Source organism: Heloderma suspectum, chromosome 7 (assembly GCF_057233095.1).
Source record: "Heloderma suspectum isolate Gila_16-S chromosome 7, 16-S_ref, whole genome shotgun sequence".
Taxonomy (NCBI): Eukaryota; Metazoa; Chordata; class Lepidosauria; order Squamata; family Helodermatidae; genus Heloderma; species Heloderma suspectum.
Genome location: NC_139464.1, coordinates 30,591,861 through 30,610,098, shown reverse-complemented (window position 1 = coordinate 30,610,098; position 18,238 = coordinate 30,591,861). Strand labels below are relative to the sequence as shown.

The following is an 18,238-nucleotide window of genomic DNA, read 5'->3' as shown; positions in this document are numbered from 1 at the left end:
GGATTCCACACCCCTGATTTACAGAGCAGACATTTTTTTCACCCTGAGATCAGCTCTGGTGAAATTACATATACACTGCTTTCCTTAGAGGCTCTCGGTCATCAGTATAGGACATTGTTACCATCTTTTGAGAAGACACTTGAGTTGAGTATAATATAGTTATTATATAGTATTATATAGGTATTATATAGTTCGCACATGGCGTGAATTTTCTCTCACTGATATTCTCACTTAGCAAAAGGTTTATTAATCTTTGGGCAAAGGAAATTCAGCAACATCAGTTTGCCTGCCTGCCTGCCTGCCTTCCTGCCCTCATGATCACTTAGCTCATTTCTAAATAATTGCTTTGGGTGTTTTCTAGCTGGTGATTTTGTACATCTAATTAAAGTGAATGCCTGATTCTTCTGTTTATGTTTTTCCTTTTTCTTCCTCTAGGAGAACAAAGGCCGACCGTTTGTGATAAAGCCCATCTCTTCCCCTCTCATGAAACCCTTGCTTGTATTTGTGAATCCAAAAAGTGGAGGGAATCAGGTAAACATGGGACACTGAATGCATTAGCAATTTTTCTGTGTGTTTGTATCAAAGGAATGGATCTAGAATTAATTGATTTCAGAAAAAGAGACAAATGCTTATAACTTGGGGTACCATCCAGTGGGTCCCGCAATATCTGCTGGTTCTGTTGCGCACACTGGACCCACTGCTTGCACAATGGGGAAGTCACACTTCTTGAAGTAAGCCCAGAAATGATTGGAAGTTCTCAGTTCCAGAACCAGGCTGGTCAGTGGAGCTCACTTCTGCAAGCTTGGCTGATCTGCACTCTTTCAGTAATGTATTTTGGCTTGTTTCTGATTGCTTCAGAAACCACTAGGTTCCCATTTCCCATGCAAGGGATTGCTCTAGTGGATAGGCAGTATTGGATACTGCCCTTGGACTGAAGGCTTGTAATGTGGAGGACTGGGCTTTTGCTAGTGCATATTACTGAACTGAATTAAGCATTCCTAATATATATATATATATATTAGTGCAGCATTCGTCCACTGATATTTCTTGTAAGACTGAAATGTAAGAATTATGCTTCAGAGGAACTGACTATTTTCTTTCTCTTCATTTACAGGGTACTAAGGTTCTCCAAATGTTCATGTGGTACTTGAATCCACGTCAGGTCTTTGACCTTTCTCAGGAAGGACCAAGAGACGCGTAAGTTCTTAGGTGTTTAATGTGTCTTTCCATACCTTACTCCTTTCATATGGAGACAACATGATGGATATGTGAGGCAATCATTGGAGATACATGCTGGAACCATCACTTATTTCATAAGGTGGTCCTGACTGTTGTTTGTCTTTACTGTCATCTGTAAAGATTTCAAGATACAACATCAGATTCTTTGCCGTCATCTAAGATAGCCCTGGAGAGTTTTTGTAAGCTAACTATCATACATCAGTGTTTTGACACTCAAGAGCAAGTATCCTTTGAGTTGGACAGATGTGGCAACTAAATTTAAATCTCTTTATGCTTGTAGTTATCCTCCGAGGGCCACATTAGATGTGCTGTTAATTGCATGAATGCAATTAAATGCATGATTTTTGTGAAGCTCTAGCTGTGTGTAGAGGGGGAGTTTAACTCGTTCTCTTCCTGCCACAATTCTGACAAAAATCACCTCTCTGAAGCTGCTCTTTTCGTTTCAAAGGAAGCCTCCACTGGTGCCAATGGAGGTGATTTTTTGTCAGAGTTGCGGCACGGAGAGAAAGAGTTTAAGCCCCTCTCCATACACCCCATGGTCCCAAGGCAGCTCAAGCTTCCCTGTTGTTGCTATTTAAGAGAGGAAAATAACCAGTGTAAAACTTCCATTTTAGAACTTCACATGTCTCAAACAACCCTAAGCATATTTTTAATGCCACAAGATGGTGCTCTTGGATAGTTACTAGAACTCCTCTTTTATCTTGCATTCCTAGCATTTTTGATTGTGGCCTGCTGCTTTAAAAAAATTATTATGTATGAAAGAAAGTGACAAAGAAGTTTGACGTAGCCAAGAAGATTGCTGGGAGACATCGTGCCATGTTTCACAAAGCAACAAAGCCACACAGGAGGTTTTTTTTTTTTTGCCAGCTCATCTCAGTCTACAATTTCTTATTTCTGAAATAATGTTCCACCGGCCAAATCTTATAACTGCTCTTAGCTGAACAGCATTTTTGAGGCATAGACATACCCATCTCTCTCTCTTTTTTTCTGCTTCTATCAGCTAATAGTGTTAAAGTTGTTGAAGGAAAAGCAACAGTCTGCAATTATTTTCTTAGACTGTATTATTGCCAGGGCAGTAGCCATAGGGAGGTACATGGGGCCTTCTCCTGCACTCCACCTCACTGGATGTTCAGGTGTCATTAAAAAAAGAAGTCTCTGTCCTATGGAGGCATAAGGAAAGGCAGGCAGGAAGTGGTCCCAGGACATAGTCTAAAGATACATGATGCAGCAACCTTGCTAAGCAGGTATGTATGTTGCCTTGAGCTATGATGGAAGAAACATGACATATAAATTAATCATCATCTACCCAATTGTTTCCTAAGTAGCAATAAAATTAAACCACTTTCAATATATTAGGCTGCCTTTATTTTTGTCCTGGATGTTCTATAATGATTTTCCACCCCTATAGAAAGCCAGTCTGTAGTGGTTAGAGTGTTTGACTAGAACTGAAAAGAGCCAGGTTCTAGTCTCCCTCGAAAGAACATAAGAAGAATCATAGAATAGTAGGGTTGGAAGGGGCCTACAAGGCCATTGAGTCCAACCAAGGGTCCATCTAGTCCAGCATTCTGCTCACACAGTGGTGAACCAGCAGACATGAGTGCAGCAGCATCCTCTGCCCATGTTCCCCAGCAACTGACCATGAAGCTCACTGGGTGTCTTTGGGCCAGTCACTGACTCTCAGCCTAACCTACCTTACAGGGGTGTTGTGAGGATAAAATGGAGAAGAGGAGGATCTTGTGCCTACCCTTGATGCTGGCCTTGTCCTCAAGAATACAGAAGCTGGCCGTCTCTTGAGTTCAGTATCAGTTGTTGTGTCCATCCTTCACTCTGTGATGGTCTTGAACGAGAGAAGGGAAAAGACTACATCTTTCCTGTCCCTGATGGCAACAACTGTCCTATGTCACCACCTAGAGTTTCATAGTAGTAAAGCTGACTGTGGTTTACCTTTCATTGACTGTACCACCCAGTGTATGCCAGATCTTATTGTTAACTCTATTATTACATAAGCTTTTTTTCCTTTTCATATTCCTTTTCTTTCAATAGGCTTGAGTTGTATAGAAAAATGCCAAATCTGCGAATCCTAGCCTGTGGTGGGGATGGAACGGTGAGCCCTTTCTATTCGTATCAGGCCCCTTTTGGGGATGGGTGGGGGGGATAGGCGAATGGGGGTGGGGAGATTGCCTTGGATGTCATTCATGGAGAGGGGGCATATCAACTCTTATAAGAAGCACACTCAAACTGAGGGAAAAAATGAAATTAATATGGGTAGGCAAATATTCTGGCTGGGTATAAAGCTTCTTCTTATGTGTGGCTGCAGGTGTGAATGGGACCTCACAGGTGCAACATCACAGACAGAACTTTCATATAACTTCAAGCACCATGCTCCGTAATGGAGTTAATTCACACACTCGGCTGCTACTGATTAAGGGCCAGTTTACACATGCATGTCCATCACTTGACTTCTCTATACCTGGTTAGTGTACAGTTGATGAGTGGCAACAGGACGCATGACTCCACTGGAAAACATTGCATTTTGGTGATGTGCAGTGGTGTAATAGTTCAGTTTGTATTTTTGTATCTGTGATCATTTATTCACACAAGCAAACCATCATGTTACAGTTGTCGAATGCTAATCATCCACGTGTGAAGCAGGCCCAGGTGTACAGGAATGAACTGTCGAAAAATCAAGTGGTGGACATGTATGTGTGAACCAGGCCTTAGAATGCCACAGTATGTATGTCTGCTTTGTTGTTGCTGTTCTTCCCTTATTGTTTCATGGGTGTTTGTGTAGGAGACGTTTCTGGTGGATTGGGCCCTCCTCTCTCTCTATTAAAAAACACACACTACTGGGTTTGGCTTTGTTGTTTCCATCTCCTTTTCTCTTACATTTCACATTTTGAGCTAACGAGGGCAGCAACTTTTCATTAATATGAGCAACACATGACTTATCATTGCTGAGGTTATGTTTGAAGCAAATTAATGTCTCGTTGTTCCAAAAGCCATTAAATCTAGAAATGAAAGTCTTGCTCAAATGGATTTAGTGAATATTCAATGAGACTAGATATTACTTTACATTATTGAACGGAAACAGAAAGTGGGAGATTTTCCAGGGCCCCTGCTCAATGTGAGCACTTTTTGAGTGGCATTGTCAGTTCTGAGCTCTCTCTATCCTTGAATCTTGCAGTCAGCCGTTGGTTTGCCACAAATCAGAGGGTGTCCTATCCAAAATCATGCTGAGCATTTAGGATTCATAGGGCAGAATCCTACAGGGTGCTTAAGCCTCTGCCAATTCTCTTGCACCCTGCCAATTCCCATCCACATGTGGTGCCCACCGCTTGCGGAATGAAGATTTCGCATTTCTGGGGTGCAACTGACAATGAGCAAAAATGCTCATTTCTGAAATGGGGCAGGTTGATGGAGCTTGCATGAAGGAGCTCCACTGACCTGTCCTGATAGAGAAATGAGCATTTACGCACATTTTGGGGCTTCCTCTGGGAAGCGCGAAATCTCTGCTGTACAAGCAGTAGGTCGTGCTTGCGCAATGGAATCGATGAGATGCACTGCTTGCACAACAGAATCTGCAGGGCGCAAGAGAATCAGCAGGGCTGTAAGTGCCCCATTGGATTCTGCCCATATATACTCCATGCATATTTAAAAAACACACAGAAGGCCCATCGTCTCTTCACAAAGATATACTGGGGGCCAAACTCAAGCATAATTGGAACTGCCAAAGTCTTATTTATCAAAACACAACAATGGGGGAGGGAAAGGGTGATTTGGATTGGGGCTGTGGCATGATGGAGGAGTATGTGTGTCTAACCTTTTACCTCCATGCTGATCCCCTAACTTAAATCCCCTCCCTTTCCAAAGCTGCCATTAGCTGTGAATAAGGAAAAACACAGGCACACTTTTTTCACCTGAATGTCCCCCTGCCCCCTTGGCATGCAATAGCAGCTTCAGGGATGTGTGTGTGTGTTTGTGATTTGGACCAGGGCTATGGTGCGGGGGTGGGTCAAAGGGATATTATTTACTATTATTAATTTATTACATTTATATCTGCCTTTCCAACTGGGAACTCAAGGCTTTGTGCATGATTCTCCACCCCAGCCCCTTCTCCTTACAACAATCTTGTGAGGTAGGTGAAGCTGAGAGTGGGTGATATTGTCCAAGATGGTCTTTGTCTTCTGAGTCTTCACTGTCTTCACATCACCCAATCTTTGTACAAACCATGCACCAGCCAGGAGAAATAGTACAGCTTAGAATATTGATTGACTACTCATTTAGATGATCTCAGTAGTTTCTTCTCTCTGTATAGTCTATAGTGTTATTTCCTTTCCTGCAATTTGTGATGATTAGGTGGGCTGGATCCTCTCCATCTTGGATGAGTTGCAACTGAATCCCCAGCCTCCTGTCGCTGTGCTTCCTCTCGGCACTGGGAATGACCTTGCTCGCACCCTCAACTGGGGAGGGGTAAGAGACCTGCTGGGTGTAATTAGCTGGCATTTAAATTGTTGTTGAAGGCTTGGGGTCTGGTTGAATCAACAGAAACAAAAGAGATATCTGAAACTTATTCCCTTGTTGGTGACTTCTCTTCCATTGTACCTACTAGGCATTTTCTTGGTGGATGTAAAGTAGGAGTGTATGAGAAATTTGTTTCAGCTCGGGTTTTTTTTTTTTAGTAGAATTTACCCAGTTTGCACCTCCTGGACCCAAACGTGGGCCTGAACAAACTGCAGTCAAAGTCTATATATTTCCAAGCTTGAAATGCAAGTTGTGGAACCAAAAAGTGTTCAAAAATGCATACATTTGAAAAATGCATATGAAAAAAACGGTACTTTTGGAAAATGCACAGAACTGATGTGTACATTTGGAAAACACACACAAAAATATGCACAAATTTTCATGTGACAAGAAAAAAACAAAGCTTGTACCCTGATACGGGCACAGGAACATTATGAACTTGAGTTTTGCTTATTTGCACATCTCTAATGCAAAGTGCCAGTGTTATTTTCTAGGGTGCTTCATTTTTGTTTTTCTGCATGTCTTGCAAACCCTGCCTCCTCTATGTCCTGAAAGGTAGTTGGAATGATGGAGATCACAAGCCATCTTTGAATAAATAAAATGTATGCTCCCCAGTCTGGTCTGCAATTCATTTTCTGCTAAACTGGATAGCAGTTATTGACACGTGTTGTTAACCTGTCCTATCTTCAGGGATACACGGATGAGCCTGTTGCAAAAATTCTCTGCCATGTTGAAGATGGGACCATTGTCCAACTGGACCGCTGGAACCTCCAGGTGGAGAGAAACCCTGATTTGCCCCAAGATGCACTTGAAGATGGAGCACGGAAGGTTAGCATGGCAGCTTCCTCCATTGGAACAAACTGGAGAAAGGAATCATGCAGGATGGTGGGGGAATGTTTCCAACTAGGGGATGCTAGCACAATTTATTTTTCATCAGCTTCTGATTTTTACTTAATCATACAGCTCTGTTCTATAGTTAATTAATTAACTGCATTTGGTTACTAAAAGTATTTACTACTTTTGCTATTTACTGTTTCCAGAAATGCAAGAACTAGACTCAGCCAGTGAGCATGAAATAAAATCCACCCATTAGTAACATTAGGCCAGATAAAAGATGTAAACTCAAAAGAGCTAAACTTCCTCATGAATTTCAGAGCAGCAGCACATATGAAGTGAATGGATGCTGGATCAGAAACTGTAGTCAGTGGAGGCTGGTGCTCTGATTTCTGTGGGGATGTAAATCCATTCTGGGTTTCAGTCCGAACCAGCCAGAACTCTAAGGAGCTATCCAAGGTGCTGAACCCTAGCTCCAAAATAGGTTCAGCACCTTGGGTAGCTGCTTTAGATTTCTGTCTGGTTCTGACTGAAACCCAGGCTCGATTCACCACCCCACTGAAATCAGAGCCACCAGCCTCTACTGATTGTAGTTATCCAAACCTACTGGAAATAGAGAAATGGATTTGAATTAACCCTTGGGGAAAGGCCATAGCTAATTTTAAGACATGTGCTTTGCATGCAGAAGGTCCCAGGTTGAATCCCTGGTGTTTCCAGATAGGGCTGGGAATGACCCCTGCCTGATACCCTGGAGAGCTGTGGCCATTCAGAGTAAACGTTACTGAGCCAGCTGGACCAATGATCTAACATAAGAGAGTTTCCTATATTCCTGGGAGTCCAACAAATTAGAGGGGGGAAAGGTATCTTATAGAGCATCTATGGGGGTGGAGGTGGGAAAATGGAGAATGAGGACCGAATACACCACCTTGGGTTCCGTGCAAGAGGAAAAAAGTGGGATATGAATGTAATGAATGAATGAATGAATGAATGAATGAATGAATAAATAAATAGTAAAACAGCAGCCACTTCCTAAACCTTGCTGGGCTCATGGAGGTGGGGAGCAGCTTTTTTCCTTTTTTAATTTTTTTCTGGCCTCATTTTTTCCTTTTGTTTATTTTCCCACCCATTGATTTTAATGGAAGGGAAATTTATTGTATTGTATTTTGAATGTTTCTAGGCCACTTTCAAGGCAGGAGGTCTCCCAAGGCAGTTATTTTATTATAATAAAATAACAACACTGACTCCAGGGCTGGTGTGGGTCCCCCCGCCCCGCCTCAAAAGGCAAATATCCAGGGAATGAGAGGTCTTCAGATCTGATCTTTTGTACACATGATAGAGGTACACAAAATTATGCCTGGTGTGGAGAAAGTGGATAGGGAGACAATTGTCTCGTTTTCTCATAATAGTAGAATCCAGGATCATTCCATGAAGCTCATTGGTAGGAGATTCAGGACAGGTAAAAGGAAAGGCGTCTTCACACAGCACAGGGTTAAACCTTGGAAATTGCTACCACAAGAGGTAGTGATGGCCACCAATTTGGATGGCTTTAAAAGGGCTCACCCACATTAATGGAGGATAAGACTATCAATGGCTACTAGTCTTGATGGCTCATGCTACCTCCAGTATCAGAGGCAGTATGCCTATGTACCCCAGTTGCTGGGGAACATGGGGTGGAGCGTTCTGTTGCACTCCTGTCCTGCTTGTGGGTTTCCGTGGGCAGCTGGTTGGCCACTGTCTGAACAGAATGCTGGACTAAGTGGACCCTTGGTCTGATCCAGCATGGCTCTTATGTTCCCATTAACAATGCCTTGCTTGGCTAGTCTTAACATTTGCCAAGATATATTATTAGTCTGCCTTTTCTCACACAATGTTTCCCTTTTGTTTTTGGACTTGTCATTGCAGCTTCCCCTCAGTGTTTTCAATAATTACTTCAGCCTTGGATTTGATGCTCATGTCACACTAGAATTCCATGAATCTCGAGGTAAGAGAACAAAAATGACCTCTCTCCTCTCAGAGCACAGCACCTGAGAGGGTAAAGATAAGATGTGGTTGTGAACACCTGCCCTAAAGATGGCCTCTGTGTCTTTAATCCCTGTATGACCAGTAAAGTTTCACCAGGAGTGGCTTCCTCCATCACAGTATGGTGTGGGATGAGAATGGGACAGAAATTGGTCCTATCCTAAAGAACCCAATAGAGGAGTTAAAGGAAGCAGTAAGGAGAGGTGCAGGTTCCTCTTTAGAGCAGGCCATATGTCTCTACTTCTGAACTGTTTGTCCATGTGAACCATATCAGAGTAGATCCAGTTCCACCTCTGGTAGAGGTAGTCACTCTAAACAGTAGTAGGTAGTAGCTCTAAACCGGTAGTAGCTTCCAGTGGTAGTTGCTCCACCTCTTCCTGGGGTGCCACCCTAAAAGCACGGCCAACTCTTTTCTCGTAACACTCTTGAACCCTTCACAGCTGCATGAAAGATAGATATTAAGTAGATTGCTCTTTTTCCTCATGCGGAGATGAAATTATGAGGAAAGCACCACCTGAGACATTTCTGCCTGTCACGCAGTGTCCCTGCCAAAAATAACTGGAAATCCTATAGAAAGGATTACTTCCTATCAAGGAAACTGAGCATACTCTGGGATGTCCTTGCCTGATTTTACTGAACATTACGGACCTTGTTATGAAAGAGTAAGGCATGTATTTGTGGGCACACAGAGAGCATGCATGAATACTGCAGAAGCAAGGCCAGCACCCCGAATAACCCCTTCAAAGGTATCCAATGCTATTCACCTGTGTTCATGTGAACAGAGTCCTCCTGCCTGTTGTGAAATATTGTCCTTCTGCTCATGCAATTCCAGATAGGACTACTCAGCCAAGCACTAATGAGCAATCATTGCACTGTGTGCTGGGAAAACACATGGACGATACCCAAAATGGTTGTTCAGTTTGCCTTGTTTGGCATCAGGGTGATGATCTGCCATGGATTTTGACTGGCAACCTTACTAGTCCTCATTTTCATACTTTCACAAAGCCACATAAAAAGATTTTTCTTTTCTTTTGTTTTAAAGAGCATCCTAACACCAGGCTAAATAAAGATCTGAATGCCTGATGGAAAGAGCTAATGCATATTTTATCATGTTTAAGATGGTCGCAAGCAGTAAGAATAATAATGGAGGGCCACAGAAGGGCAAAGGGATGAAGTGATGAAAGCAGAGTGTTCATTGCTTTATGAACATGTGCTGAAATGCATGCCAAATGTGCCTGGAAGAATACAGTCTGGATGAGCTCCTGGGCTGCTTTCTCACTTAGTGGAAACATTACTTAATAATGCAGTCACAGCACTCTATAAAGAATGAATGGACATCATTCCGGAGATGCCAGTGTGTCTAAAAAGAAAATGGAGGAGAGGGAAAATACTGGGGCAAAAGCAAGCTGTATGTCTATAGATGAGTAACTTAGCCAGAAAGACTTTAAACGACATCTGCTTTTTCTGTTAATGCAGAGTTTCCCCACCCATGCACATTTAAAAGAAAAATAAATCATGATACATAATGGTGGTGGCGGCCTTGGAGAGTTTGCTTTGGGGTCCTTATTGCTTAGGGCCACGGTAGCTTAGTGGTTAAGATGCTGAACTGCAGACTGGAAGGTTCGAGACCTGAGTGCTGCTTGATGGAATGAGCTCCCGTCTTCAGTCCCAGCTCCTGCCAACCTAGCAGTTCGAAAGCAAGAAATTGCAAGTAGATAAATAGGTACCGCCTCGGCGGGAAAGGTAACACCGTTCCGTGCACCTCGGTGTTCAGTCATGCTGGCCACATGACCATGGAAGCATCTTCGGACAGCGCTGGCTCTTCAGCTTAGAAACGGGGATGTGCACCGCACCCTAGAGTCGGACACGACTGGTTGAGGACACCTTTACCTTTTACCTTATTGCTTATGGCATGTCAATCACATGTATTTTCTGAGAATTGAAGAGGCTGGGTTGAGTATATTCTCTGGGCCTGCACATCAGCTATGTGCCCATAGAGTGTGGCATCGTGAGAGTCTCACTTTTCCTTCTTTTAAAAGAAGCCCACATTTCTTGTTCTTCCAGTTTTTTAAAAAAAAATCTTGGATGTGCAGAAACACGGCTGATCTCAATGGGAAAAGAGACAGGTCTGGTGGAGTGACCCTATTATCACATTGTAGCTAAAAATACAAAGAAATAAGAGGCAGCTTTCATACTCAATTAATTTAGGCTGCAATCTTATATTCCCTGGACTATGTCCCAGGGGCCATAGGAATGATTGGAAAACCCCCTCTGAGGGCTTAGACACAGCTCCAAACGTGGAGGGGGTTTCCTGATGTCCGAGCCTCCCTCTTGGCTCCATCCAGCCTCCATGGAGGTTTCTGTGGGGGCTCCCTCTATGAGGTCAGAATGTTGACCTCATGGGGGGATGGTCATGTTGGGGGTGTACTGGTGGGAGGGGATGGAGTGGCCATGGATCTGAAGGATCTACATCCCTCTCAGCTCCTGACCATGCCCCCTTACACAGAAGAGAAGTTAGATGAGCTCTGAATCTCATCTAACTGATTTCCTCTTTGGAGGGCGAGGAAAAAGAGGCCAAAAATGCCTCTGCCATTCTTTCTGCCCTACCGGCAAGAGCCTGGCAAGGCTTTGGGCAGAATGGAATCTCAGAGATTGGAGCACTCTGTCGTTTGGGCTCATAAGGATTGTGCCATTATTGAAGTATGAGCTTTTATATATATGTGTGTTTATATTATTACAAATGGATGTCTCATCCCATTTCCTTGAGTGATACAAAGTTCCAGAGGTGTATCCTTGTAATGAGAGAAACAGCAGTGGAAGACAACCTTATGGTCCAAGTGGATTCCTAAAGCAAGCTGTGCAATGGCTAGTGCAATGCATCAGATCCCAAAAAAGCAGAGCATTAAACCCTCTGCAATCCTGCCTCTGCCAGCTGTGTCCATTTAGCTTACTCCAGCTAAACTATCCATTCTCATCTGGCACTCTGTCTGCCAAAATTCAAACTGCATCAAGCTGTTTCTCTGCTCCTCCTGTTAGCCACAGGGTGTGACATTTCAAAGGCTGGTGAGAGATTTCCAAACATTTAGAACTCCTAAGCTAGTCAAAAGCATAACAGTTCACCACTTTGCGTATACATGATGTGCGTGAGGAAGTAGGCTTTTGCCTACAAAAGTTCATGCTTCAACAATGTAACTATTCTCTTTCTCTTTCATTCTCTCCATCTCCCTCACTCTCCCTGCCACTCTCTCTGTTGGAAGCTAAAGTGTAGCTCTTCTAATAAACATGGAATGGCAATTAACTCTTCCACATTAATGTATCTAAATTAACACTTCTTGGCTCCACACAAAATCAACTCACATCACCATTTGACAAAGTGGCTTCTTGAAAAAGTTAGCTGTGCAAATTGCCCTCCCCTCCCCGATAATACGCTGATGGCACGTTTAGTCTGGTTCATCAGTTCTTTTGTGCTGCTTTATCTAGGAAGGTCAGAAAACAAAGATCCTTCCTTTCCATCTTAGGCAGCAGCCAGCAATGGAAATTCAGCAATAGAAATTCAGCTATTTGTCAGCCAGAAGGAAAAGCAGGAACAGAACCAGCAAGGGCAAAGTACTGATTAGCTGACTTAACAAATACTTTGTGTCTTCTGCTTTCTTCTTTATCGCAGAAGCAAATCCTGAAAAATTCAACAGCCGCTTTCGAAATAAAATGTTTTATGCTGGGGTGAGTTGAAATGTCCCCCCCCCCGCTTATTCTTGTAAACAGGTTGCTTGTTTATTTTATTGCTTTAACTCTTGGGAATCATGAGCACCACTCTTTTGCCTATCTCCACTCAAAAAGACCTGCCGTTTTTCACTTAGTGCTCCATCTGGTGTGGAAGAATAAAGGCAGTTTGGCATCTTTATTTGACAAATGAAAGTCCTTCATTTTGGTAGACATGTAGACAGCACCCAGTGTCAAACATGCCTACATGCATCCCTGCAAAGCTGTTGGAAGTGTTAGTAGGGATGTGCAAATCCACCCCCATCTGGGTTCTCCAGGTGCCCACCCAGCCCCTGCCCCTACTCGCCGGTCCCCGGATAATGCTCGAGCCCCTCCTGTGCTTGGCAAGTAACCCACACTCACCCTGGCGGCCTCATCGAGCTCTGCAGTCACAATTTTTGAAAAATAATATGGCAATCGCAAAATGCGCATATTTGCGTATGTGTGGAAATGCACATTTTTGCAAATGCGCAGATCTGCCTATGCGCAGAATGAGCATTTTTGCAAAAATCTGCATTTTTGCACATACGCAAATATGCACATTTTTGCAGTCACCATTTCATTTTTCAAAAAATGGCAACTGTGGATCTTGATGAGGCTGCCAGGGTGAGTGCAGACCACTCACTGAGTGCGGGCAGGGGGCAAGTGGGGGCAGGGGCTCGGTGAGCGGGCCTTGGGGGCTTGGACGGGGGGGTTCTGCTGGATTCCTGGATGGAATCAGGCACCTGCGCCATCCCTAAGTGTTAGTGTGAGTGGCTGAATACTGACTCCGCAAAATGAAGGCTTGGCAAAACAACCTTTACTTCTGGGGTCTCCAACATGGTGTCCCAAAGTTCACACAGACACTTCTTTTGGCATGCACCAGGCTCCCCAGCTCTCTTGATTTTTATATCTTAAGATTTTTTTAAAATTAAAAAAAATAGCTGGGAGGCTGACATGCTGCAAAGTGAAGTGCGTCCTCCAGTGCTATCTTTATTTGGATTCAAAAGGCTGGTATTATGTTTGGGAGCTCAGATCCCACCTCTGCTTTGTACTTACTATAGGTTCTTGGACAAGTTATTTTTCTTTTTGTCTCACCAGTTTGCCTTCTGGGAAATGAGTGTTGTTTTGACCAGATATGCTCACCATGGTAGCTATTTTATGAAACAGCAAGCCCCCCTATGATAGCCATTTTGTGAGAGCACCCATGATACTCCTTCAAAATTCCAAATGTGAGCCAAAAAGATTGGAGACCCTTGCTGTACTTGCTCATAAAAGACATGCAAAATGCTCAGAAGTACTCAACTTTTATATACAAGACACCCAGGTTAAGATGCCAATTTCTTGGGCTCCACCTGGCTGTTAGCAACATTCCCCAGCCTTGCGAGCCCTGTTTGCACCCAAGTTTCTCTGCATGCATCCAGGGCAGTTAACTAGCTTTGCACCCTGGGTGATCCTATTATATCTTTAGAACTTTAACTGTTGCCCTGATGCCCTCCCCTCATCATCTGCTGCTCTCTGGCTGGTCACTTGGAGCCTAGCTGCACCAATGTCCCTACCTTTCCAAATATTCTACAGTTTCTACCATTACAAGCACATCCTAGAGCCTTGGTTTCATGTGTGCTGAACTCAGAGATCTATTTGATGGGACCAATTCATTGGAAAGTCAAGCCAAATGCCCCACCACCTTGAAAGAAACCCATGACAATGAGACAATTGTTTGCTCTCTGCCTCCATTCCCTTTCCCACAAACTGGTATGCTACATCAGCCTTCCCCACACTGGTGCCCTCCAGATGTGTTAGACTGTAACTCCCATTGCTGGCTGGGAATGATGGGAGTTACAGTCCAACACATCTGGATGGGAACAGGCAGAGCTAAAGGATAAAATGCTACCGGATAAGGAGGAGGAGGAGGAGGCAATAGTTCACTGGTCATCCTTTTGGAGTATTTTGGACTCATTTCCCATACTACTATCTTCACCCTGATCCAAGGGGCTCCATAGGATTGCACTCCCCTTAGATGGAAACCTCTAGTCCCAGAGGCTTCCAAGTATCCAGTACCCTGCTAGGCTGCTACTGACAGGGCAGGAGGAGTGATGGAGGCAATTTTCACCTCTCAGTCCACTTTTTTCCTTTTTTCCCTCTCAATGGCCCTTTGAGCCTGTCTAGAGGTGGTGCACTGCTGGGGGCATGGCTCGGGCTGGAGAGGCCATAGGCTTTCTTGTATTCCAGCCTCTCCCCTCACCACCCCACCAACTGGAACACCCCCTTTTCTCCCCCTCCAAGGCCTCATTTGTGACCTCAGGAAGCAGCTGGTGAGGTTCTTTCCATGGTGGCTGAGTGGGGGATCAGAACTCAGAGTCCCCTTCTGAGATCATAGCAGTGTCTGTGGCCTTGCGGGGGGGGGGACGACACACACCTCCAAACAATCCTATGTTCCCTGGGACACTCTTCCAGGGATCATAGTATTGCTGTCAGACAATTCAAAACAGTAAGCGGCAGAGTCTGCTCTCAACTGTTTCTGTAAGTGGCAATATAGGAAAATATGAGATACAATCCAGAAGAAAATTAATTCATATTGAGAGGAACTTCAGTGCTTAATTGTGCACTGAAGTGTGGTTGCTTTCTGTGAGATAAGTTCACTGAGCAAAGCCTTGTTTTCACTCCAGATCCTAGAAGCAATGCAAAGAAAACTCAGATGAGATGATGAACACCCCCCTTTCCTCTTTTTCCTGTATAATTTAGGCAGCCTTTTCAGATTTCCTTCAGAGAAGCTCCAGAGATTTATCCAAACATGTGAAAGTTGTGGTGAGTATAAGAGAGGGACTGCACTTTTTAATGACATGTGTGAGACATGCAGTTGGTACAAACAAGACTAGAAACTTGTTTGTGTTACTTGTCACTGTCAGTTTTGCACACTTCGTGTGAAGACCAGGGAAAGCTCTTTTCACTCATGCTAATTCAAACCTAGGATCCAGGGGTGTTGTTCTAGATCGGTCCATTTTAAAAGGGGCACCCCTTTTCTCTCTCTTACCTTTCTTCTTCCCCCCTCTCTCTGTCACTGTCTTCTTTAATTAAAGCCAAAAAAGGGATAATTTCAGCAGGTGTGGCTTCTTTTCTAGATAGAGTGCTGGGTTAGTTTAACTTTCCCTGCTTGTTTGTCCTTTGTTTATCTGCTCAGTTTACATCCCATGTTTCTGTCTGTACCAGATACAATACTTTCCTCTAGTTGTTATGTCAGCACTCAGCTCAAGCCATGACAACATGCCTAAGTTTTTTTTTGGTCAGGAATACAGCAGAAACATGTTCATTTGCTTCATCTGAGCCTTTTGTGTGATGTGGTCTTTCTCTTTCTCTCTTCTTTCTTCTTATTTTTCACTTCTCATTAAGTCAAGATGCCATTGAAATAAATTCAGAAATGCTTATTTTATTATGAACCTAACATATGTGTGTTTCCTTTCATTCAACCACACATGCACACACACACACTTTCTCTTTCTCTTGGCAGTGTGATGGCACAGATCTGACCTCAAAGATCCAGGAGTTGAAATTCCAATGTATAGTGTTTTTAAACATACCCAGGTAAATACTTATTTACTCTGTTCTAGGAATTTTCAAGCCCTGCCAGAAGCCTTTTTTAGACATTCAAAAGGGCTAAAGTGTGTGTGTGTGTGTGTGTGTGTGTGTAGTATTGTAGTAGCAAGCTCTTCAGGGGGCCACTGTGAATATGTGGTGCCAAAATGCCAACCTGCTGCTTCCATCCCAAGCACATTCTCTTTAGCTCTTTTTGAACATCTGAAATGGGCTATAGTTGTCCTTCATTGCCCAAGAACCACCTTGCCTTTTTGGTAAAAGCAAGCAAAGAGAATCTGGTACAGAGTTCAGAAGTACAACATGTGAATATGACTTAAGATAGTACACATGGTTGCACTTTTGTTGGTCCTAACTTGGGGCAGGTCAACCAAAGGCCTGGATACATACGCAGCAATCTTTAAGCTGCTTGGGATGAGGAAACCCTAGCAAGGCAAAAATATTTTGGGAAATAAACCAGCTGGTCTACTTAGAAATAGATTCCTAGCAATTACCTCAAAGTGCAGCTCTCACAGCCCTCTTTTTTTGCACTGAACTGGAGGTGCATTTAGCCTTTGTCTTCAGGTCAAATTGAAATAATTCACTAGGAGGGAGGGAAGAAAGAACAGGTTGCAACTGACCTCTCTCTCATCCTTTCCTCACTTGGAAGACAAACTCACATTTTGAGAAGACAAACTCACATTTTGAGAGTCATAGCTGTACTCCAGCGACATGCAGAACTGAAGCCTAAGTGTGGTATCTCCTGTCCAAGGAACTCCCTGCCTCTGGAGGTCAGGCAGGTGCCAACGCTGGGTTGTTTTTGGCACCTCCTGAAAACAGCTCTTTTCTAGGAAGCCTTCCTTGGTTAACCAACCTCAGTTTTATTGGTACTCTGTTTTTTTAAAAATAATAATTTAAATATCATATTTCATTCTTTTTATCATTTGTTCATTTTATCTCTTGTTGTTCATTGCTCCAGAATCTGTTTAGATGTGGAGCAGTATACATCTTCTGTAAATAAATAAATAAGAGGCAATTGGGAGGAGAATTCTGAGTTTTGCCACATGGTGCAGCAGCCACGAACAAGAAAGGGTTTCTTCTATTCTTTAAGGCACAATCCTATGCATGTTTAGACAGAGAAAAGGCCTACAACTCCCAGCATGCCCCAGTCAGCCATGCTGGTTGGGGCATGCTGGGAGTTGTAGGCCTTTTTTACTCTCTCAATTCTTATTCAGACAGTTAATGTTGGGTACGTCTAAGCATGCAACTTTGCCCCTCCCCAAGGTCGAAAACCAACCATCTCATCCCATCCCCAAATGATGCTTCTCTGGTATAAACGGAAGACATTAGAATATAGTTACAGAACCATCTGAAATACATTTGCAGAGAACAAAGCAATGCACATGCCCAATGATTTACTTTGCTGCTAAAGATCCAATGGGCCTTATGCTCAGTGTTTGCTCATGTCTCCATGTCCTTGACCTGTTTCTACAGGTATTGTGCTGGCACAATGCCCTGGGGGAACCCAGGAGACCACAGAGAGTTTGAACCCCAGCGGCATGATGATGGTTACATCGAGGTCATTGGATTCACCATGGCCTCCTTGGTGAGTATTCTTTGTGGTTTGCTTCCTGCAACCAAACCATCTGCCAGACAATCAGAGGAAGAGCTGACTTCCATAAAACAAGTGCAATATAGTTGCCTATGGTAATTGAGTATGTGGTACGAATCTTGCTTGGTTACTAGATTTGCTAGGGTGCCATTTTAAGGAAATGACAGAGTGACAGTTGGCCACCACACCTTCCTGCTCCCGAAAAAAATAGTTAGCAGGCCAGAGTCCTTCTTCTTCCCACTTTTATTCCTCGTGTCTCCCCTTGCTTTGCTCTTTCTTGCCCCCTTCTCTACTTCCTGATTTTTTGGAAAGGGGAAGAAGAGGAGCCAAATACTGCAAGGAACAATGGTTTCTCCATAGGGATGGATAGAACGATCAATCTTGGTCTTGCTGGGATTTTTTTTAGGTCAAGCTCATACAGTCCCAATCCCATAAGAACTTGTGGTTTTATTTTATTTTAAAATCGGTATGGAAATTCATACACATTTTTCATAATAAATGAATTAATGTACGCGTTTTAAAATGTATAGAAATTTAAATGTACACATTTTTGGATGCATGGACCCATTGACTAAAGCATGTTTGTGTGCATTTTCAAAATGTACATATTTGTCTTTGCACGTTTTTAAAATGTTCACCTGTTGTCACACATCTGGGGGCAGGGGTGAGGAATGCATGATAAGCTTGGAAATGTATGGATTTCTG

The 18,238-nt window shown here is 43.4% G+C and overlaps 1 protein-coding gene across 1 annotated transcript in view; it reads left to right on the top strand.

The window, feature by feature from the left end:
* DGKI (diacylglycerol kinase iota) overlaps nucleotides 1–18,238 on the top strand; it is a 259,847-nt gene that overhangs the window by 96,572 nt on the left and 145,037 nt on the right. The window contains exons 10-19 of the mRNA XM_084811723.1: nucleotides 436–531; nucleotides 1,115–1,197; nucleotides 3,283–3,343; nucleotides 5,596–5,709; nucleotides 6,451–6,588; nucleotides 8,497–8,575; nucleotides 12,278–12,333; nucleotides 15,097–15,159; nucleotides 15,860–15,933; nucleotides 17,416–17,527. Coding sequence (XP_084667849.1) covers nucleotides 436–531; nucleotides 1,115–1,197; nucleotides 3,283–3,343; nucleotides 5,596–5,709; nucleotides 6,451–6,588; nucleotides 8,497–8,575; nucleotides 12,278–12,333; nucleotides 15,097–15,159; nucleotides 15,860–15,933; nucleotides 17,416–17,527 — 876 coding nt within the window. The remainder of the gene's footprint in view (nucleotides 1–435; nucleotides 532–1,114; nucleotides 1,198–3,282; nucleotides 3,344–5,595; nucleotides 5,710–6,450; nucleotides 6,589–8,496; nucleotides 8,576–12,277; nucleotides 12,334–15,096; nucleotides 15,160–15,859; nucleotides 15,934–17,415; nucleotides 17,528–18,238) is intronic.